General features: G+C 37.2%; 1 protein-coding gene across 2 annotated transcripts; it reads right to left on the reverse strand.

Annotated features, from left to right (window-relative positions):
- Positions 1-341: 341 nt before the first annotated feature.
- SLC35B3 (solute carrier family 35 member B3) lies at positions 342-24847 on the reverse strand. 2 transcript variants are annotated; one of them, XM_080380731.1, is made up of 10 exons: positions 24694-24847; positions 19900-20178; positions 18037-18164; positions 16387-16541; positions 14733-14840; positions 9964-10061; positions 7017-7109; positions 6498-6609; positions 2110-2179; positions 342-997 (listed from the first exon to the last, which is right to left on the reverse strand). In XM_080380731.1, exons 2-10 carry the CDS (start codon positions 20098-20100, stop codon positions 847-849), a joined length of 1116 nt encoding a protein of 371 aa, XP_080236857.1. In that variant the 5' UTR covers positions 20101-20178; positions 24694-24847; the 3' UTR covers positions 342-846. The 2 variants fall into 2 exon arrangements, with proteins under 2 accessions (XP_080236857.1, XP_080236856.1); XM_080380730.1 differs by lacking the exons at positions 18037-18164; positions 24694-24847 and adding an exon at positions 18475-18596.
- Positions 24848-24906: the final 59 nt, after the last annotated feature.

Genomic DNA, 24906 nt, shown 5'->3' on the forward strand with positions numbered 1-24906 from the left:
GATATGAATTTAGAGGACTTCCATGTCTCTTTACACCACTATGATACGGAGGACCACAGGCCACTAAAAATTCTGTGTTTCACCACAGAATAAGCAAATAACAGTGTGTATTACACCACTGTTTCAGTCATGACTTTTTCATTTTGTGTTCTCACCCTGTTCAGGCCTCAAAGCCCATTCCTCCTTTGTAAAATGGGTGTTGACTGCAAAAACTCAAATCACTTTTTTGTTACTTGCAAGCACAAATCAAAAAGAGTAACACTGTGAGATTTCCATAAAAAAAACCCCAAAACAATTATCACAATAAATACCAAGTTCTGTGATGATCTAATCAATAAATTAAAAAAAAACCCAACACTTTTATTTAAAAAGAGTGACAACATACCATATTCTAAACCCTCCACCTTTAAAAGCACAATTTGGTCAACCAGTTGCTGATTAGGTTCCATTAAATGTTAATACAGTATTACATTTAAATTACCCCGCCTAAACAATTAACAAAGAACCACTATTCTCAGATCAGCCATATGGGCCATATTATTAAAATGCCCAAATTAGTCTTCTAGTGTGTCCCACTTGGAGTGCAGCTTCTCAGCAGTTTGCCAGGAGCTGCTGTCCTTCATTGCCTGGTAGGGCCATCTGACAGTGGCCTGCAACACCGTTCACGACGACTTCAAGTGCTCTGAAGAGAGGGCTCAAAAAAACTTGCATTTGTAGCAAACTGCAAGCAGACAATATGCCTTCAGCTCCTTTGGTTTTAATAACGTTTCCTTTGGAAAGTGAATCAGTTGAAGACTGTTCCAATAAAATAGTAAGTCATGGTCCAGACAAGGCATAAACCACTGTCTATACAGTTTGTGACAACGTCCTTGTTTTTCTTTCTTCCACACTTTTTTTCCAAAGACCATGCAGTGAAGGCAGTTTGATTTTATCCATATTCTTACTGTAAACATTAAGAAATATACCAAGGACAACCAGTAAGCCTGACCACACATACCTAAAGAGGAAGGAGAGGAGGGGGGGAAAAAAAAATATCATTAGCCTTTTATCTGTAGTGATTACATACCGGTATTTGTGGATTAAAAAAAATAAAGCCCCTATATTAAGGAAAGAAGAGTTTTAAGAAAAAATTCCCCAACATAAATTAGCGACTCAGAAAGAATTTGCATGAATCTTTATCTTTACTAGCCTTCCACCATTCCTTTTCTCATCCTGGCTGGAGAGCTTATTAAGGTGCATTTATAGTTGAATAATAACAGAACAGTAGCTGCTCTTTCTCACATGAATAAAGCAGTCCTGAGGGGTTTTACTGTTTTTCCTTCCTAAGGTTATGAGAGCTATACTCTCAATTACTGCTCCAAAATGTGTTCTCACTCAGTGCCTTACATCCACACTTCCCAATGTAAGCTCCTTTTCGTTTCAGCTCTCCATTAACTTAAGCCTCAAGATTTTTAGCTGGAATAAAATCCATTTGGGCATTTGCCTGTAAGTTTTATTCTTAAATCTCAGATAAATGTATACATAGCAATTTAACTGAACGTTATTTTGTTTCAAACTAGCAGCAATTAGGATCTATGTAGCTACTCAGCTGCATTTATCAATGTAAGCTCTTCCTTGAAATTAATAAAAGGGAAGAAAATCAAACTAAAAAATCTTGCAGTTGAATGTATCAGGATAATAGAAGCTTGCAGTTATTTAAAAGGGCTAGCTAAAAACTTAAACCTGAGCTCATAAAAGGGGAAACAATACCGTTGTGGAGAAAATGCCTTCCGTTAGCCAAATCTTCCACAGAGAAAGTACCCAAACAATTTATTATCACACACACTAGATATTATGTAAGATTTTCATTAAAAACACCCCAAAACCCACCAACACACAGAACAGCCTGTCTTCCAGACCTTTAGAAAAATGGAAACTATTTTCTCTGGCATGATTAGCATCAACAAGCCTGCAATATTTACAACAGATTGCCAGCATTTGTAGAAGATATGAAATGAAAAGCATTAAAGCCTGAATATGATTAATTATTGTTACTATATTTCCATGATCAGGAATATGACCTTTTTTTTAGAAAAGATATAAAAAAAATTTAAAACTATAAATACTTACTGTAATGTGAATGGCTTTGCAAAGAACAAAAAGGAAAGCACAATGGTCATTGCTTTTCTTCCTGTTGTTACTGCAGAGGAAAACAAATATTTACTTCTTTAAGAATTCAGTTACAGCAAAAGATTGTAATACAGGCTTCAATATTAGTAGATAACCTCATTCCATGATTAATTATCTGGCTAAACCAATGACCATCCTTGGTGCAAACACAGCCCGCAGATGCACTATCAGTCCAGTGCAAAATTGTGCTAGAAACAAACATTGTTTGAAACAAGTACACTGTGTCAGTACTATCAGCTCCAGTCAAAATATCTGCAGCAGAGAAACTTCCAGACTTGCTATTTAATAACTCCATGCTAATCAGTTCACAATATCTGAGAGCAACAAACAATTGCTGCATGTAGCTGATGGCATAAACTAATCTGTTAAAGCAGAAAAAAGTGGTATCACTGTTTGGATACACCAAATCTCTTGCCATTTCCACCTCATGTTGTTACACACAGTTCAGTGGTGTTTTGGGCTTTAAAGTGGAATGGGACCATCACCTTTGTCATTCTTTTGAAGTTACTGAAAATTTACCTAACAGTGCAGAGAAATACAATTTTGGTCAGAAACCGAAGAGACCAAGAACATCTGACTTCAACGACTGCATTAGGAAGTTTCCATCAAAACCATTAAGAGACCTTCTTCTGTATGTGATATCACTAGGAGGAATCAAGGTAGTAAGAAGAGGTGAGAACACAATCCTGTTACCAAAATGGAAGTAAACAATCTGTTTGGGTTACTCTCAAATTAACTGTAGCTCCAACAGTTATTTGAGCAATTTCAATGCTATCTGCTATGAACAAGAACACGGGGTTGCTAGCAAATTGTGTATTGGGAAATCTATAAAGTTTATCACTAAACCAAAAATCAATAAATGAGTAAAAGTTATAGAAAATTAAAAAATAAAAATAAAAATAACAATGTAGCCAGGCACACAAGTTTAGCTATGGAGGTTAAGGGTCTGAGAAGGTGTTATTCTACACAATAGTGCAGGCTTCTCACTTAATTGTACAATTGTCTGTACCTAAATAACCCTACGTTTTTATAGCAACAAAAATTATTTTGCTTACCACAAAGTATTTTTTACTATACAATACTGGAAAGCCTTACTTGTATAACTACATCCACATTAGTTTTCCTGTAACATACTGACAACAGGAACCAAGGACCACTGATGTATTTTCATGCTGTTACGGCTCCTAAAGCAAGTTTCATTCTCCCCAACCCTCCCCCCCCCAACAAATTTTTACTTAAAAGCATGTTTTTCAGTGGAAGAAACAGCCTCCACCATTGCTTTACCTGCCCCATCCTCAACTTTTTGGTAACAATTTTCTTTACATTTTAAGAAATTTATGTGTATCAAATAAAATGATTTTCTATTACATGAAAAATTAAATGAGAATGAAAAAGAAAATTGAGTTTTAATTAGAAAACAGTTTACAGATGAATAATTTAAAAAATGGTTAAATTACTTCAGTTTTTCTAATTACAATTATTTCTGTCCTTTCAAATCAGTTATTAATTAAAATATTTATGTAACCATTTCCTTCTAAATTAAGTGCCTTTTCTTCTTTTTCCCCAATTAAGTCTGACAATTTCTCATTCTGCTAATAGAAATACAATTTTCATTAAACTCATTCACCCCGGTCCCCCCCAAGAAGGGGGAGGGTGGATGGGGGGTGGGAGGGACAGTAATGAATGTAGCGTTCTTCCAAAGCACAATAAACATTTTCACATTGCTACAGGCAAGACAGAAAGGGCTCAAGTGTTAGGACTGTCAAGGTCAGGCATAAGAAAATCTGGGAAGGGTTTGCCATTCCACAGCATTTTTAAACATTTTTTAGCACAGCAAGACTTCTTTTTTCTTTCTAAAGAGCTATTTTAATGCATGAACCAACCCTCTCGTCTGGGCCAATTTCCAGTCAGGGGGCATACTGAATTTTGTTAAAAACAAACATGAAACAGAAGCACTATAGAGGAAATAATTAATAGGAAAGCAGAGCAAGCAATCCAATCCTCAGGTCGGAAAACGACCGTCTATATCCTCCTCTCCACTGCTGGAGATGAAGTGAGCAGCTTTTAAGGGTAGAGGGAAGAGAGGAAAGTTGCATCTAGCTACACCTTCCCCCTCTGGTCCTTGTGACTAATATTTGTAGTTTAAAAAAGGTAACCTCAGGAAGGAATGAGCCTGCTGTAACTGTTCTCGATAGGCTACTGTAAAGACTATAGAAATTATAGAAGCAGCTAAACAGGCAATGACTGATTCTTGAAAATACACTCAAGTTACATTTTAAGTTTAGAAGCAGCAATTTTCTACAAACAATTTTACGTTCTATAGCAGCTGCATATAGTGAACAATAATAATTTTAGGGAGAGCCTGAAAACAGGTGTACAGGAAGATGATGAAAAATGACCAAGTGTCAGACTTCTCCTTTAGTGTTGTTAGATACATAAAAAATGTTAAACATTAAATTAACTGCTGTTAAAATGAATGGCAGGGTCATTTCCTCTTATTCCTGCAGTTGAGGATATTGTGATATGTATACAGTTGAGTTACTTGACTGTTTTACAAACTCATAATAATACAGGTGAAAAGCATTCAGCTGTAACACAGTTCTGTCAATTGGCTGTAGCCAGCTTTGCCACACTCGGGTAATGCCGCATGCTAAAATAGGCCACGGTCTAACAAATACAGAGGCAAGCCAAAATAATTTCTGAGTTGCAATTTCTGTTGCATCTGTCTTACTATTGATACCTTTGATTTAATCAGATTCTATACCGCTTCTTCCGTTAAGGATCTTAGGCAGGTAAAGTATCTATAGGCTCTGAACACACTTCCTTCTCTGAAGCCATACGGTTCTCCTTCCACACAGAATATATTTTGTTTTAGTATTTTTCTTTGTTTCTAAGGCACACATCGGCCAATGCACTACTAAAGACCAAGCACCACTGCTCAGTGCAGTGTTGAGACTCACTGTGCTCAGTGGCTTCCTCATTCATGGAGAGCCAACCTCAGCTATTAGGATTTCAGTCTCTCCATGTGATTTTCCCAGACCGCTGAGTACTCAACATAAAGGGTATGTCCAGTTGTATATGTGATAAGAGTCAAGTCTGAATATCTATAGAGGTTAAAAATCTATAATGGTTGTGACTGCTTCTTGCTTCACATCCTCCTTTTTCCTCATCCATCTGGACACACACCTGGAACATGTCAGTGCAGATAGGTCTGACTTGCATTTATTGCTAGGTAATTATTGTATTATTAGGGGAGAACACCTTATCACCCAAACTTTCATTTGTGCGTGAACTATCACAGAAACAGACTCTTTCTTAGCCTGGAGAGGATTCCAGTAACTTCTGACATACTTTAGGGACTTACATTGTTCCACAGTCACATGTGGCTAGCAGACACACCAATGAGCAGCCCAAATCTTTTCAACCTATTACTGATCAGTGTTCTTTACATTTGTTTCTTCTGATTTTCATATGCTGTACTCTAAGCATTTAACAGAAAATACAAATGCTTCCATTTTTTGTGGGACAATTACATTAGAAGCCTAGAAGAAGATCTGAAAGCCTTGACAGTCTACTTCTGTTCTTAAGAATAGGCTTGTGTCTGTCCTGTGAATACACAAGTTGCAATTTAGAGATAATACAGCAGCTGTTACACAGCTCACCAGAAGCTTGTTTAGTTCAAACCATGACTTCCAAAACTAATACACACCCTTTACTCCCTTCAGTTTAGTAAAAAGAACTGATGAGACTATCACAGTGTCAGAATTTGTTTCACTTGAGTTCTTTCTGAACTGAGTCTGGAGTGTACATTTAACACGGCTAGAGCAGCATTCCACTGAAAGTGTATGGACATTCAGGAGCTTCGGGGGAGTTCTTTATAGTTTTTCTAGCAATACCAATTGTAGGATCTCTGGAAATTCTGTGCTTAGAGACTATGACACTGCCTACTATGCCTTACTGGAATACCCTTACTTTTTCTTCCATGCTTCAAATAATAGCTGTCTTTTCATTACACCTTGCTATACATTTCCATTGCACTCCTCTGTTTTGAACGGTGTTCTTTCTGCACTAAAATATAGCACAGGCTATATGCACAAGATTACTTAACAGGCTCTTCAAGGTTGAAACAGTGGAAAAGAAAGAACCAGGAAGCTCTCAGACACATAGTAGTAGTGAAGATTCATGCTACACAAACCATAATGAGTCAGCACAAAGAACAGAAAAAAAGCCAGAGTAAGAACAATTCTCAAAAGCTCTATCTTAAATAATAGAATATGACTACTTTGTGTTTTTAAACCAAAAGCAGTAAAGATATAATTTGTTCATACCTGTCACAGCCAGAAGGGCACCAAAGATTTTAATCAAAGCTAGAACAAAGGATATGCCAAAATACCCAGTCAGGGAGAAAAGGAATGCATAACCGTAAGTCTGAACTGGATGCTGCAACGACAACAACAAAAAAAGCCTGTTAGGAAAATGTAAAACAAACCCTGAGGTATTGCAAAATGACATAAACTACAGACTTTAATCAACTGCTTGAGCAATAATAAGCTGTTCAACAATGCATTCATGCAAAGATCTTTATTTAATTTTAGTTAAATAATGGAAAAATAATAATGCAATTATAAGCTCATAAGACTGGTCCTGTGATTTTGTTGTTTTTTAAAACATTACCGTATCTTATACATCAAGGACTGTAACAACTTGCTTAATGTATGAATTATACAAGTTAACCAGTTTACATGATGAAAACATAACTTTAGAGAAGTAGTGAGATTTTCTAAACCATACAGAGCAAAGTTTTCCAATGAGGTTCTTCATAGAAAAAAGGAAATCTTTACACCTACCTTTGAGCAAAATGTTACTGCAGGGCTTAATCCACTAGTGCATGTTAATCCAAATAAAATATACACAAACCCTATTGAATAGGAATACAAAACCTAGAATAGTTTAAGAGAAAATAGTTACCAGGTGATACTATACAAAAGGACAAAATTAAATGCTTTCAAATGCTTGGTCCTATTAATAACGTTCAACTTCTCAGAGCTGAATCTGCAGAGTTTGAAGGTATTTTTACTAGTACTTCTGTAACAGCTGATGTACAGTGAAAAGTGAGTAAGTCATCTTAAGACATTCTTCCTCCTCACGACTACATAAAAACAAGTTTTCTAAGCTAGTCAGTTAATAATATCCTGAGGTCAATGCTGACTGTGGTAAATCCTTCAAATTCAGGATTTCACAGCCTAAATAAAACTACACACAACTACATAATTTAATAGTTTGAATAATACGTTCAACATATTTCATTTTCTGCTACTTATCCTGCATAGTAAAGATCCATATTGCATTAAATGTGCAAAGGGTAGCACATAATCACCATAATCTGCCAGAATTGTCACATGAGTTTCATCTGTCACGTGTCACTTCTGTTGATGCACATGGCGCCCCTGCATTATGGCTATAGGATACAAAATTTTCAAATATGACCAGCTCTAGCCTAGTTCAGTACTCAGACTATACTCAGCAATCAGGTAAACTCTTAATTTTGTCTGTACCCTTAAATAATTCATAGCTTCATACATCAACAAAAGAGTCTTCACCCTACCCTTTCCCATGTAAGGGCAGCAACCGGAGCTGGAACTGCCCAACTGTACACCCTCCCATGCAGTGGGAGGCATTCGGGTGTTTGGGGGACATTTAGTGGCCTTTTCTTGTGAAAAAGGGAGACAGTGAACAGAGCTACTGTATCTACACATTACTAGCTAGAACACGCTGATCTACTTTCAAAACTCAGTGTCAATTACAGGCCTACTTCTTGTGACAAATTTCATCGTTTTCTTGTTATACAATCTCAATTATTTGCAAAAAAATCATGTAATAACAATTAACAATGCCATGAGACAACAGAACACTTATCTAAAGTGTTTTTTAAACTAAAAAAAATTATAAAAATATAAATTAAAATAAAATAAATAAAATAAAAATAAAAATAAAGGAGGATGACTACACATTTCAAGAGCAGAACTGCTTTCAAACTCTTAAAGAACAATGACCTGATCTTCAGAGTTCTTATTTTGCAGTGTTTATACACACACAAGTTAGTCTCTAGTTCTTCATTTGCCATCCTGCTTTTCTCCCAAACTACCCAAAAACCTCACTTTCCACAACCAGGACTGAGCATCACATTGCTACTTCCCAGTTAGGCAGTGTGATGTAAGTCACCTCCTTAGAATCACACACAAGGCAAAATTAGGTATAACCTTCCAGAGCAGGTTACTATTTCAGCTGCAAGACATCTTTTCTCTTTTCGCAACTGCTTAATCCAGGGCAAGTTCCAAATTCGGCAATGAAACAGAGATCCTGTGGATGACAGGTTCCTTTACTATTCACTTCCAGGTCATTGTTCATTAAACATCATCTCTGCTTCAGAGGACCTCTTAAGTTTTTACCCACAGTCTTCAGTCTCAGAAGAATGATTTCTGAAATTCTGCTTGTACTTCTGCACTAAATTCTCCAGATAAAATCCTGGAGTGTAATCTCTAGGCCTCAAACAAACAAAATCTTAATATCCTTAATCACACACTGATTCTCTACAAGTAGTATGAGTATGCAATATGAAGACCAACATTTATCGGACTAGCGCAGAATAAAAAGCAAAGTTCTGGAGATAACAGGAGCTTTGTAGGTAAGGCAGTTAACAGCTGCCAGATGAATGTTACCAAGATGCAAAGTGGGCAAGAAAACAGTTAAGAAATTGTATTTTGTTTTGGATTTCAGAGATTATAGCTATAGAATGCTGCACTGGGTCAGATGAGGTCCATGTAGCCAAAATCTCTGCCTCCAGCAGCACTCAACAGCGAATATTAAGGAGGAGTACAAAAATAAAAACATACAACAACACTTTACAGGCATATTTTTCTACTTCCCAGAAACTGGCAGCTCAAACTTCTTGAGACAACCTACGTTACTTTCAGTCTTAAATGAAGCCTCATTCTAATGAATTTTTTATCCATTTATGAAGCTATTCTCATGAGAAAGCAGATTTTGTAGTTAGATGTAAAAAATATGCATAATATGATAAATTTCAATATTTTTTAACATGTGGCATATTCAAATAATGACTATTATAATAAAATATTTTCTTGTATTTACTTGAATTTAGAGAAAACGATGCCAAATTCAAACTTAAGTTTTGTCTAAAAAGAAAAAAATTATCAGGCCATAGAAACAGATAATCCGCATTCCAAATAACATATAAAAAATACAAAGCCAAGACTTTTTCAAAATTATGTCATCGAGTCAAGAGCACACATTCATCCGTTGTGAAAGAGTTTTATGGACTTCAAAACCTTCAAAAAAGGCTGCTTCTAAAATACTAGCACACTTGAATTGTAAGTCTAGCAAATAAGAAAACCAGTGTGTTCCATCTAACACATTCTCATTTATACCAGAACAGTATATATTTTTCAGACATTAAGTGCATAATCATACAGAAAACACTCCATTGATTTCAGGCCTGCAGACTAGACAAACTATTGCTAGAAATGAGTGTTTCTATAGCTGCAATATACATGTGAAGTTGCACACAGAATACAGCACCCTTGAAAGGTTAAAATCCAACCAACCAAAGAAACAGCAGAAGTCCCCAAACAAACAGAAAACCCCAAGAGCAGCACAGCAAGAGCTCTTCTTTACATATGCAAGAGAAAAGCAGACTGAAGTTTCATGTCTTGTCATTGTATGCCTTGTCTACGATGGAACATGTTCTTTTAAAATTGCAAATCTGGTATTTACCATTTCTGAATTAGAACCATTGTGCAACTTCATAGCTTTTTCCTGTACATTTCCTATAACTGCATCTGCGCAGAGGGCAAGGGATATTAGGACCACACCTAATATAAGAAACAAACAAACAAAAACCTGTTCAGAATATTTATCAGCAGAGTAGTGTCGAAAACCACTCTGTACTTACCCTGAAAAAAATAAAAAAATCTCAGGAATAGAAAAATAATAATAAAACCCTCTCTGTATCGTACTCTAAATGTCAGCAAAATTATTGCATTATACCAGTATAAAGCGATGTCCACCCACACTCCCTCCACCAGTTAACCCCTGAGTACTGTGTATCTCTAAACTTGATAGGAGCATCGGGACACCGGTATAAAGAAGGCAGCTGTAGTTTTTGTAGTAACAAGAATGAAAGACTGGCAATTACATTTATTTTGGTATTTGTAATGAAGGTAAATAACCAGAGAACATACTCTTTTGAGTAGTTAATTCTAGATTATTTTTTCCCAACAAAGGCAAGTAGAAATGTTAGATGAAATGGTAAAACAAACATAAAGGATTCACAGTGGAAATCTTTCGTTACCGAAATACTAATTTTAAAAAACCTACTGTTCAGGTACAAATTCATGGGTTTAGGTTACCATATTTGCTCACAACAAAGTCTCTGCACAGTCAATAATGTAACCAGCTTTCCAATAACAAAAATTAGTGACTCTTTATCCATGCCAGTCACAATTCATTTCCCAACCTCCAAACTTCGATTCTTTCATGACTGCAGCAACTGTTGTATTTAATGAAGCACACAGGTTGAAAATACCGCTTTTCCTAAGTATAAAACATCACAGACGGTAACAGTCATCACAATCATGTTTACTGTCTGATCTAGTCTTGGCTCCTTAAAAACATTTTAAGTGTCAGGGGAGAATGAGGAGAGGAAGACTAGAAACAAGCAGTGTTATGTTTTCTTGGTATTGTGTTCTTACTATCGGAGGTCTCAAAACAGACATGCTGATGGACCAAATGGAGTATAAGCTCCTGACAGAGGAAAAAAATCCCAGCTCCCAGGATTTTCAGAATTGAAAGATTTTTAAGACCAATAAAGTTTAAGGTGGCATCTCCTTGGCAAATTTTTGGATATATGAGAACTTCCAAACCAGTGTTTTTAGTTTGGGAACCATTTCCTTTTCCAGGCTAGACTTACGCAATTGAAGCAACAGAAAAAGACCCTTCATTATTTAAAGTTATCAGGCACTGGAAAAGGTACGAGTCAATGGAAATGGTGAAAGACATAGATATATTAACTACATAGATTCAGTTCTGGTCCAAAGGTATTATAACACCTCCAGCTTAGCAACAGCCTTACTGCAGATCACTTCTGTAAAGTGACACAGACGGAATATGTCTCCATCTGTCTTCTCTATCATGCTTGTTCCATCAGTGCTTAATGGCCCAGGCATATCCCTGGGCAAACACATGAGTTCAGGACTGGATTGAGATGAAAAGGTTACCTGGAATCTGAAGTGCAAGTGCACATGGAAAGGAGAAATGCAGGGACAAGACAAATGTCAGTATTACATACATACACAGTTTGGAGCATGAAGAGAAGAATTACTCCACTCATTGTGATAGCACTGCACCTGCCGAGCAGCAGCAGCAAAACCACAAACGGGACCGGTAATGCTATGTAGTATGCCAAGCATGAAATAAAAATCATTGGAAGAAGTGGTTCTAAATTAGTTCTAAAAAATTAAACCTGGAGGTCTTGCACCAGCAGACTTCATTGAAACACCACATTACATCATGTTTTACGCTATTAATGTGACACTTGAAGTCATTAAAATATTGGATCTACCAGCGTTCCTCAATAACACATTCTCACACTTGCAATCCCCATCACACCAATGTGTTAGGACCAGCGAGTTGTTTGGAGTTTACTTGCCCATTACTCCAGGTTTTTGAAGGCTGCTACACGTAAGATTGTAAGACACAGTAGAGGCAGCTAACCAAGTAGTATCACTTAACAGTGAAGCTAAGGACTAAACACCCCAGTCTGCAGAAGACTAAACTTCAAGTGTACAAACAGTCTAGGGTGGAAGAATTTGCATGCAATTGGTATTTTTACTGTGTCTTCCCTGAAAATAGTTAATTTCCATTTACACCTGCAATGCCAGAACAGTAGAAGTTCCCACAGCAGCAATGTTTCAATACTGTCTCCTTCTGCACACCCATCTCTTCTAGTTTCTCTTTTGGATTATTCACAGCTATTTAGGCTATCTACCACTGCCTCTCCAATCTGATAACGCTATGAGATGCTTTGAGCTCTTAGCATCAACTCCATCTTGAAAAATATACCTCTTCCTTAGTTACAAATATATACCTGTTCTGTCAGAAGAGAGTTTCAATTTCTTGGCTGACTTTCATGTGTAAACAAAGTCTGTGCAGATTCCTGTTTTGGCCCAGCAATGCTGGGAGGTCAGATTTCAATAGCCAGGGACAGGGGAAGAGAGACGGGAGAGATGAGAAAAGAACTTGTGAAATTGTTCATCCAGATATTATTTTATGTCTGCTCATGCACCATTTTTAGTATTTGCATCAGAAAACAAAGAGATTATATGTTTTGTTTAACTTCACAGCATGGTTTTGCTCTCTTAGTACTGTGAAATGTAAAAAAACCTTTGTTCTTAATGAATTAGTCTAAGTTCTATGAAATCATGCTAGAATCATACTAGTTTGCGTGGAAACAGTTCTACATAAATGTGCATGAATCACTGGCACAAAGTCAGGAATTTACAGGGCAGTAAGTAGGCAGTAACATAAAATTGCAACTTTAGAAAACATCCTTAAATTTAACATTTGTTTTGCTGTTTTGTTTCTGAAAATTTTAATATCCTTAAATACTTTGTTATTTCTTTGAAGATCCTCTGTGAAGATACAAAATTAAATTCTGCGTCTCCGCTTTCAGTTCTTATTCCATGATTTACCTCAAGAAAAGTGTAATTATTCAAAAGACTGTGTCATTTTGCAGAGTGAACAAAGTTTTTAATAATTCTTATAATTAGTTTTAAACTTTGGCAGCTCTGCATTTCTGCAATACCAAACCCCAGTATATTTCTTGAAGGAAAGGAGCATCTATTTCCATAATTCACCCAAGAAATGGAAAACCTCAACCTTTCTGCTTATCATAAGTTTCTTCTGGTTAAATTAAGTGACATAGGAATAAAACAAAACAGCTCGAGAGGGAACAGAGAAGTACAGAAAGAACCTTCTCAGAAGGTGAGAATTTTGAATCATGTTCCTAAGGGGAGGTCCAGACTTTCGAATTCTAACTCTATATTCTATTTCCACAGAACTAAGTTCCTCCAAATGTTAGTGCTCTAAGTTTCAATATATACAAACTTATTTGAAGTGTTCAAAATAGATTAATAATTAAATACAACCCTGTTTATTCTCTGAAGACGGTTAAAGTTTTTTATCTTGTGCTTTGCACATCTTTGAGGGCATCAGGACTTTGGGACATTTGCTGCACTTTACCTTATCTCATTCAGTTGAAGAATCACAATTTCCAAACCTTTTCAGAATTAAATCATAGCACATATTTAAAACAATTCAAATTTTACAAAAAGAATATATTAAGATGTGAATGCATTTAGAGGACACAGTCAAAAACAGCTGTAATGGTAACATATATCTATATATCAGAAACACTAAAATATAATTACATGCTTACCAGCACCATGCTGTACTCTATATTTTTTTTCAAGTAGCCACCCAATTACACCACACAAACACCTTAAATGCACAGCAGGTTATATAATTCACATGCTTTTAAAATTTCTTCCACTATCAGTAGCACTAAAATTACATTAAAAGGCATAAGAATTAATTTATGAGCAAGGCAAAAAAGATACAGTTTAGACAACATCACAAACTGATCATTACTAACACTAGATGAACTAACTATATTGTGAGGGCAAAAAGTATTTTCCTTAAAACTGAGAACGTATTATTATTTTTAGGAACAAAACATCCAAATCAGTGCCTCCACTATTAAGAAACAAAGGTTTCACACTGAACGTCTGTCATAATGGTCGTTGCAAGTCATCTCAGAATTTCATAAGAAGAATGCACAAAAAGTTGAATATTCGAAAGTTTTTCAAGGTTCAGTATTAATCCAAACACTGGCCAAGTAAGTAATATGGATTTTATGGATAACCAATTCTTCTCCCCTGTCATTTGAGAAAATAATTAATAATTCCAGGAAGTTTTCAAACCCAAGCAGGTTAAAATATTTTCTTTGCTTCTGATTTCACACAGTTGAAGTTAGAACGTAGGCACTCCAGCTAAGAACTACAGTGAATCTGAGTGAGACCTCCAATTAATATAAAATAAATGGTTCTGAAATTGAAAAAGAATTAAAGCTTAAGACTCAAACTAGAAAAGACAACTGATGTTTGTAAGTTTAAAAATGGTCAAACTGAATTTTATTGTATTTATTTTAACATATCTACTGAGAAGAAAGTACTTCTTGAGAACAAGCATGAGATTTCAACCTAAAGCGTGGAATATGCAGAAATTCTGAGAACCTACAAACTAACACTTAAAATAAAGGCCTCTTCTGCCACAGACAGAGTTCTGCTGCTGCAAAGCTGCAATGAAACATGCATTTTCTATATGATACCTGAAGGCACTCCACCAAGAACTCTCTGAACTTCTATGGAACTGTTCTTGGGAAAACCAAGTATTTTGTTGAACTCTAAAATGTAATATATCTTTACCTGTCAAGTTGAAGTTTGGCGCAACTGTGCTGTCAGCTAAAGTAAACCATATCAACCCAAGACTCATACACAGGGCAGCGGACACATCTGCAATATTATAACGTTTTCCTAAAAAGCAATAAAACCAACATGAATGGGCTGTTAACACTCTCAGAATTTCACATTTATCCTGTTTAGCACACTAGAAGCAAAAGGAAAAAATGTTCCAGTGTCATTCTTTTACTTAAGCAGAAGACTTAATGCCCTGGCCTTTCATGACTGGAATTTGTTTCTTCTACAACAGCAGTTGCTAGATGGAGGAGGACCTTAACAGACAGTATCTGATTCTTGTGGTCAATTTTAGTTTTACTCCTACTGACATAAAGCACATTGTCCCTGACAAAGCACCATCTCAACAACTTCAGGACAGCTTAGATGTTTTCTTACAATTTTTCCCTCAGGCAAGACATTTTGGCTGCCTTTACTGATCAGAGGGAAGTAATTCCTGAACACTAACAGATGATTTGCGTACTTTCAGAACGCTACATCATCTTTTAGTTTGGGAGAAACAGGATGTAAAGGAGGGGGTGCAAAAAGAAAGAAAATTGGGAAATGGAAAGGCAGGAGTTAGTATATATGGTTTGAAATAACATGTTCCTTTCCCAGATGCTACACTTTCAATATAAGCTTCCATGGTAACTTAACTGAAGTGAAAATGTTAACTGAAATTTTTTAAAGCAATAATAAAAAGAGAATAAAATCACAGCTTCTGAGAATACAACACAATATAAAGTTTCATGAAGCTTTAAGGGAATACTAGTTGCTCTACATTAAAACTATACAGAATGACTCCTGATACAAGGTAAACAGTGTGTGTGCATGTGCATATGTAAACTTGTATCCTCCTCTGAAAGTTCAGCTTCCTATTGCAACTAGGCCAGAATTAACTACACAGAGAGAAATATACAATTCTAGATTCTGTTCTGTAACGCTTGCTCATGCAGAGATTTACTTACTTAATCAATCCTTGTGTATTGAACACATAGAAACTTTTATCACATACATGAGTCTTCTAAATCCAGAAATACTGACATACGTTTATTCACATAACTACAGACTTTATCTGTGCTACTCCAGATCCCTTTTTCTGTTCTTGGAATATGAACTATGACTTTTGGACTAGCCAAAGACATGTAAAGTCAGGTGTACTTCTGATTACATGTTCTAGCAAAATTTAGAAATTTTAATTAGGAATTTAGGAATCAAGCTTTTCAAACAAGACGAGTAGGGGATTTCTTCACAAATCGTGGCTGGATATTTTCTTTCCCATTTCAAGTTTTCTATTTCAATACTGGAAATACTTTATTTGTGACGTGATTAGGTTTAGAAAACAACATCATATTACATAAAAATTAAGAAAGCATCCACTAAAATTAAGTTTTGCAAGTGACCTGTGAAACTTTTTTCCCCACATTTTCTGTTGGTATAATTGTATTTGTACATTTTCTGAGAAGATGCTTCAGAAATACACATTTTTCCTCCACAGGAAAATGCAACCTGCCCCTCTCCATTCCAAGAGCCTCAGTGAAATTTAACAAAGTACAGGATTCCATACATGCCAGCCTCCCAAAGAAAGAGCAAAAAAAAGTCATCTAATAGCAAGTTTAACACTTACCTTGTATAAAAACCCCGCCTATCATAACTGGAATCAGTTTACAGCACTTGAAGATGACTTGAGTAGGGTAATTCAGATATCCTAAAGAGGTATTGGACAAACCCATAGTTCCCACTGTTAAAAATGCTATTATCATGTAGGTTTTGCCAGGAATTCTGCAAAATATAAGCACATGAATCTTGGTATTACAGACTCATACAGAGGAGATTTAGCATGGAAAATTTAGATAAAGGAATATGTTTTTAATACAACACTATCTTTCTCACTGAATTTCATTCTGTAACAAAAATTTAAAAACGCACATAAATCACTGATTTCAAATTTAATTTATTTTAATTACTGCTAATATACAGCATTTGAATACAAGACAATAAAAACTTAATGACTCATGAAGCATTCAAACAGTAATTCTTTAACCTCCTTCTAAGAAGTTATATTATTTACAGGAAAATCGAGACAAGGTTTCAGGTAACTTATCAAAGGAAATACAGAATGTTGGTATACCAAGATATTCTGAATGTTAGTCCTGTCATGGTCACTGTGTCAATTTTTTTGGTGAAGCTTTCACATGAACATTGACATTTTTAGAATAAGGAAAGTTGAAAAAAAGTACCATCGTTTTATAAAACTCAACAGAACTAAGAAAGAAGTGATTCAGATATCATGAACGGAGAGGCTTGCTGAACATTTACAGATGTACTGTTTGCAATTTGATGAAATTATCACCTGACAACAGATGATACAACAGTAATTTTTAGCAATCACTGTGCTCACTCTGTGATTTTTTTACAGTTATTGTGCATATGTTCAGCTATTTTTTCATGCATAATCAGAGTCACATTAAGCAACATAAGGAGATGTCTTGCTGTAACGCTGTCTTATCCATAACTCATTATATGATGTAGGCATTCTGCGAGGAATGCAAGAAAAAATTACAATTTAAGAAAGAGATTTCAGCATAAAAATTAGGATTTTTAAATCTTCTACAAGAAGATGCCTAAGTTATAGAAAATAAAATGTAAAATGTGTTTAAGATCTACGTTTCCAACATAGCTTACTTACAGGGGTCATGCTCTGTAAGCGTTAGTAACTACTTGGTATTCAAAACCTAAATACCAGTTACGGAACACTCAAAAGGTAACTAAGCAATATCATCTGATGCATCTCAAAAAGTCAGATAACTTGAAATACTAAATTGTGAGTGTTTAAAAGAAAAAAAAATAAATTAAAATTATATTGTTTGGCTATAGAAGAATTCTATTACCTAAAATCAGTATATGCAAAATCAGCTAAGGCTGACTACAGGTAAGGAAAACCAGTTATGCTCAGCTAGGCTATAATACTTTAAAGAAATTTTAAAATATATGTAGAGCATGACAGCCTCTATCCAAGCTTTCAGAGGGCCTCAATATACAGTTTTCAGAGGCTGTAGTTGCGCAGGAAGCCATAGAAAGGCTGCACTGTGTCAGATCAAACTATCCCATATCCACACAATTCAAGACAGCAAGAATCTCCTGGGTCAGCTGCAGTGAAAACCCAGAATAATTTTGTGGCAGGGTGTTACGAGTGCTATCTTAAATGAAAAATGCAAAAACTAAGCACATCCTTTGAAGCAAATCTACACAGCCATATGGCAAACAGAGAGCAGACCTCTTGACACTCTCCACGATGCACAGCATGCTAGAGGAACCTCTTGGTGAGGAGGTGCCGTGGGGTTTGAGGAAAAGGTGTTCAGTGACAGATGGCTTCAAGTGATGTGAAGTGCAGTTGGCCCTATTCTGAAAGTGATAATCACAAGCAACACATATATGAGTCAGTCTGTATCAGCTACCTCAAGGACAGAATATGCTCTGTAAGTGGAACAAAGTGACAGTAGAGTCAACAAGACTACTTACAGGTCTGAAATCTAAGCAGGTGCTTACAAAACATTTTCTATCATTGTCCAGTAAATTCACATCATTTTAACTACGGAACTGCTACTAATGCCTCACAGTATTCACATTCAAACAACAGAAGTTAAATTTACCACAAATATCAAATGCTTCTAATTTGATGGACAGTGGGTAAAATGCTTGGAAAAACACATACCTTCTTCTTTTGTCCTGAATCAACTGCAATTCTATTAGTCCAAAAATGGAATAAAATCCAAACTGCACTAAAGTGAGGTACCAACCAAAAGGTTTAAAACCTTCCACTGAAAATATCAATTCCTATAAAAACAAAAACCCACGAAGATCACATACATACACCAAAATATTACATCAAAACAAAACTAACAATTTTTTTTTTCCTTCACGTACATGCAAATCTAGCCTTCGCAGCTGATGGTTATTAATGAGAATTTACTTGCCATACATAACTTGCAAAGTATTTTAAAAGACAATTTAGGTTCTCCAAAATGCAAAGAGAAAATTTACTGCTGGTGTAAATCCACTGAAATTATGGATTGATTGATCTGGGGAATACATTTGATCCATTATTTATCTCAAATTATATGTCCTCCTGTCTGCTTTTCAGTTAATTTACTTCAGTAGACTGTTTTTATCCGGAATGTATAAATAGCTCACAATAAATCAAATACAAAGTTTCTCTTACAGATATATTTACTGGTAGTTTTCATCTCATAGGAAGGCATACCTAATGTTTTGAGCACCTACATTAAATAGCACTTATGAGCTTATAAATTTGCAGTCTGTAGGAACATTTAAAATCAGAGCAATTTGTTATGAAAAAATACATGCACTGTATAAAGAATTATGTAGATGCGTCAGTTATGGAAACAAAAGGCTACCTAATACTTTCCTTTTTGAGACTCGGCTTTCAATTACTGGTAACTGTCTAACTCTTTGGAACTTTATTTTAAAAAACTTCTCAGCTGTTTTTGAAAACTGCATTGAAAACATGGTGACTTTTAATTACCAGCTTTTTAAAGTCACTGCTTTATGGAGAAGACTCACTGAACTTAAAAAAATATTTAGAAAAGGAACAGAAATGTAGCTGCTCAAGATAAAAGGGAAAAAGTTAGCAGGAAGAGAAAAGTCTTAACGAAAACAGCATAAGAATTATGCTTCTGCTTAACAACCAACATCGTTCACATTTCAGCTTTGTCCTGAAGGGAGAGCAGAGAGCACAACAGACTGTACGGCACTCATGAACTCAAGGAGATCTAAAGGTTTCAACACCAATGAAGACTCACATGTCAGTCTGTATGGTTCTACAATTTGGTTGTTTTCAATAGACTATGAAATCACATTTAAAAAATACATATTCAAAATAATATTGAAAGGTATGTCTTACACACAGAAGTAAAAGATGAGGTTATGAAGGTCCAACTGAAGCAAACCTTGCAGGCACATAAATGGAATTTTACATTATGCAATTACTGTTCTTGAATTCTGAAAGCTTGCCTTTGCAATCAGTACCTATTTTAAATGACTATACATATTAAAATACATACTATATTACGCTATTGAAAAAGAAAACTGGGCTAAGACACAAATTCATAGGCTTTACCTGTAAATATCCATAGATCAGATAAAACATAAAAACTCCAGAAACACAGATGAAAAACTGAGTAGGTTTGTTAAATTTGCTGAGATTCATGCCAAGAACTACAACATCATCTACTGATTTGATATGAGGAGACATAGTTTGAGTTTTGGAAGGTACACTGATGGAAACGTATTTTCTTGATGAAGTGAATTTCAGATCCATGATTCCTAGCTCGCTGCCTTCGGTGCTAGTGTTATCTTCTTTTTGCTCTTCTATTTCCGTGGGTCCTCTGTCTGAAAGCTGAAAGAAATGCTAGTCAGATAAGACATAACACACAGCCTTCCAACAATAACAGTAAAGAAATGTGGCATTTCTTTATATATATGGAAAATATAAAGATTTAAAAGTTTTGTTGGAGTGTTTTTATTTACAAATTTTATTTATCTTTTCTGATGTTCAAAGTTAAGATCAGTTAACGTAAGAGGCCAACAGCACTTTATGAAAGCACTTTTGCTTCATGCGGGAGGTAGTACTCCTCCTACCCTCCACAAAACAAACCAACCAACCAAGCCCAATACACCAGCTATATGAAACCAGCTTGAGCTTCACAACAGCTCAAACTAGCCCTTTTATGCCAGTACTCACAGGAATGACTGCTTGGGTGAGAAGTGATCTCTATGATCAAATCACAATGAAAGATCCGGTACTGAAGCACTGTGGTTCTGTCTACTCTACTTCATTTCCACAGTGAAATATACCAGACTAGTCCCCTGCATGGGAAGACTTCCTAAAAACTATGAATTCAAGCCTATGATTGGTTACAAGCACCAAACTGGAAGAAGTTATCCCCTCATTCTCACATTTATTTACTATTTCTCAAACACTTCTGAGGAAAAGAACAGAAGATGGAAACAAGAAGATTAAGTAGCCAGTCTCAGAAATTAGATTAGTTATCTGATGAGGTCTATGGTATGGCAATCCCTTTAATATTAACCACATACAGCCATTTCCACATGTAATAGAAAACAAAATTAGATCACTGAAGCCTGGAGAAGGAATTTAGCAGCTTAAAAGATTGAGAGGCAAATAATTCTTTTCTCCAGCTCAGCAGAGTATGATGTTTCAGTCTTCCCACACACCCCCACCCTCAAGATAAAACACACTGGTCAGTTGTCCCACGATTTTTAAGTGTAGGTCAGCATCTAGTTCAGCAAGCAGTCAGTAATTACATTGTTTGTCTCAACTATTTCCTGGTTTGTTCTCCCCAGCTCAAAAACACTTTTCATCACACATGTACAAAAAGTGCTTTTCCCACTGTTTTTAAATGGAAGAAGTGCCAGTACACAAAAGTTTGATCATGCAATAAACGTAGCAAATGTAATCTGCATGGACATTGGTAATTTATTATACAATAAAAAAATGTCAAGTTTAGCTGAAAAATGAAGGATTCATATAAAACTTGCAATGTGGTTACGTTTCCTTTTTTGATAAAACATACTATCAGGTTCAAACAAGGTTCCTATTGAAGTCCTGAAATAATAGCTTGGGGACTATTATAGGAGTTTACGGACTATAATTATTATTTGTGTTTAAATTCAGAGCTCTTCAGTTGAAAAAACAAAAGTGAGAGGTAGTGAGTTTACCCTTGTGGACTGTTAGATAATCCCAAAATGAGGTAACCATAAAAAAAAAAAGGAAAAAGAGAAAGTTTAAGTAGACTCTTTTCAGTAAAAACAGAGAAGTGCCAGTGTCATGCAATGAAGCACTAGTGAGCCTTCACATACAGTACCATACAGAGTTCTGATCACTCTCAAAGAAAGATTCAAAGAACTGCAAAAAAGGCTATGAGGATGGAGGAACAGATTGCCCATGTTATGAACTGAAATAAGATGAAACTGTAACTTGTCTAGCCTGGCAAAACCCCGTTGAAAAGAAAATAGACTTGCTTACAATAAAAGTATCACAGGTATTACCACTAAGGAGGAAAAATAATTCTAATTTTAAGGACAGCAGAATGAGAGCAAATGGGCATGAAGTGACCACGAACAAACTTTACTAGATGCTACCTTTTCATCCGCAGACTACCCATATTCTAGAGCAGCCTAAAAATGAAAGAAGGAATAACTGAACTAGTTTTAACATTAAGTTTATGAAAGCAGTTATGTAGAGCTTTTAATATTGGGTGTGATGACTGAGCAGTCCCCTTTAATCCTGTGTTTATAGCATTGTACCACTAGGGAAAGCAGAGTAAAGGTGCCTGTCGAGATACTCAGTGATCCTTACTTAGTCACTACGCCAGGACTACTCTCCCCAGATGAACTGCATGCAAAGTTAGGACTCCCAAGTACAAGTCCAAGGAGTAAATCACCATACAGGAAAGACACTGTAATTAGAAATCTACCCATTGCTGACATCTTAGCTGAATGTGTAATTTCATGGGTACCTGCTCAAATGTTTCCTGACCAGTGTACACTTCCTCTTGACAGGCACAGAGCATTTGTTAACGTCACACTTTTCAGCAGGAACAAGAGCTGAGACTTATTTTTCACCTAAGCTGTAACATGACATATGCCCAGCACAAGACACAGCCATGTACTGTCATGGACTTCAAAATGGAGTGAATTGTGTAACGCATGGTTTTGTACATACATTTTCCACTTTGTCCACTAATTTTGATATTATTTGTGTGACAGCCATGTTAGGATCGGGAGAAGTAGAGGGAAGAAGAAACTGTAGCAAGTATATTTATCTACTGAGCCTGGCTGGGATGAAGTTAATTTTCTTCATAGCAGCTTGTATGGCGCTGTGTTTTAGATCCGTGACCAAAACAATGCCGATAACACAGTAACGTTTTAGCTATTGCTGAGCAGAGCCTGCACAGCATCAAGGCCTTTTTTGTTTCTCCCCCTGCCCCAGTGAACAGAATAGGCTGTGTGCAAGATGGTAAGAGGGGGCACAACCAGACAGATGACCCGATCAAACCTGCGATATTTCATGCTATAAAGCGTCATGCTCAGCAATAAAAAGCAAGAGGAGGGGGTTTAGGGAGGTTAGTCATCTTTTGCTCAAGAACTGGCTGGCCATCAGTCTACCTGTGGGAGAAGCGATTGACTTCATACCACCGGTTTTATTTTCTGTTTGTCTTCTTCCACTTTTCCCCCACTGCTTAAACAATTTTTATCTCAACCCATAAGTTTTCTTGGGTTTACTCCTTTTCCTCTTCCTCCATCCATATGAGCATGGGGGGGGGAAAGTGAGCAAACAGATGCGTAGTGCTAAACTGCCTGCAAGTGTTAACCCACACCACAATTAACACATTTTTTTCTGACTTTCAGGCATTTACATTCAAAATATTTCCTCAGGAACAACATTGGTTTTTACAATCTGTACATTTAACTTCTTGCAGATTACTGAGTCTACCACCAAAGTAAGAAGAAACAACACTGATAGCTCTAGTTACACCCAAGGCCATCCATAAGAAGATGATGTATAGTAATTGTTTTTTCTCTATTGTGTTCTAAAGGAAAAAAAATGTTACTGTGTTCAAGAAATCCTTCAAGGAACATTATTTAATAGCTGAAGAAACTGTAAATGTATGTATCCATTTGAAACACTATCCACCAAGTAATTTCATTACCAACAGTGACAGAACTCTTCTGAAGTCCACCATGACTTCTCAGAATTATTTCTCTAAGTATCAAAAATGCTATTCACCCTCCTTTCACCAAAATACCTCAAGCAACTGATTAACCTTCTGGATAAACACGCAGCAAAAATCTGATTTATGAAGAGTCAAGTGGCTTAAGAGCTGTCCTGATGTGAAATAGCATATTCCTCTCCTTTTTTTTACTCCTGTGTAAAAATGTATACGCCACATTCTTTAATCAGAGATTTTTTGTTCCTTCCCCTTTGAAAAAAACAACAACTATGCAGAGCAAGACTTTAACTTAACAAGTAAAATAATACAGTGATTGTATATAAAGTAATTTTACAGTAATAAAAAGAAGCAAAGGAACACGTAACTAGAAAAGCAAAATTTCTTTGTCCTCCAAAAAGTTAATGACGTGTACCAAACACAGCAAAATCATTACAAAGGAGCTAGTGTTTTTATTTAACCCTGAAGAACATCCATTAAAAATATCAGTTTGGCAGAAACTAGCATCTCTGTACTCTCAGAAAATTTGCTCGCATAAGCCATGCAAGGCAAGTTCCACGCTGGCCCTGGCCAAGAGCCATTTCCTTTGGAACCACTTCCACAAACGCCTGGTGGCAGGACAGCTGCTGGCACCTGACAGGGATGCTCCCGGTTACAGGGACACAAACATACACCGGTGAGAAACTCGAGCGGATCCTTTACTTGGTGGTCCCTGGCTCCTGCCCCGGAGGCAAAAAAAAAGAGGGAAAGGGGACAGGGACCAGCACGACCCTTGAAGCCTCCTCCGTGCCCACCCGCCCGCGCCCAGCTCTCCGCCAGCCCAGCCGCCCGGCGCTACCCCACGCCGCACCCCCAGGCCAGGCCAGACGTGGCTCTGCCCCAGCACCTGCCCCGGGCAGCGTACCCCGGAACCGCGGCAGGCCGCCATTCCTCGCCTCTCCCCCGGGGCAGGGCACGTCTCACCGCCCACGGGCCCCCAGGGCCCCCATCCCCTCGGGCCAGCCGAGCCCCCCGCCAGGCCGCGCCAGCCTCCTCCTGCTCCGGGCCCGGCCCCCGGCCCCCGCGATCCTCACCGTCGTGGCCATGGCCCCCCACTACCAGGTGACGCTCCCCAGGAAGCGACCCCGGTGCGTGGGGGAGGAGCAGCCCCGCCCCCGTACCTGTTCGGCGGGGGAGGGGCACGGCGGCCGCGGCCAACCCTTCCCCTCCGCCGGCCGCCGCGGCGCCCGTCCCGCTCGCTCCCTCCAGCCTCACGCGCCGCCGGAAGTGGCGGCGGGGGTGCCAGGGGTCCGCGCGAGCTTCGAGCGCATCGAGGGAGAGCCGCTCGCTCGGCCTTCCGCTACTCGGCCTGGGGCGAGCGGAGCCGCCCGCCC

The sequence above is a fragment of the Falco punctatus genome (assembly GCF_963210335.1).
Source record: "Falco punctatus genome assembly, chromosome: 3".
Lineage (NCBI taxonomy): Eukaryota > Metazoa > Chordata > Aves > Falconiformes > Falconidae > Falco > Falco punctatus.

What these genes read in the sequence shown, in the direction of transcription:
- SLC35B3 (XM_080380731.1), bottom strand. Translation starts at nt 20,100, where the DNA reads ATGGATCTGAAATTCACTTCATCAAGAAAATACGTTTCCATCAGTGTA. An exon ending in GCCAAACTTCAACTTGACAG is followed by an intron (nt 10,062 to 14,732) that starts GTAAAGATATAT and finishes TTCTTATATTAG; the next exon opens with GTGTGGTCCTAATATCCCTT. An exon ending in CAGTAACATTTTGCTCAAAG is followed by an intron (nt 6,610 to 7,016) that starts GTAGGTGTAAAG and finishes TTGTCGTTGCAG; the next exon opens with CATCCAGTTCAGACTTACGG.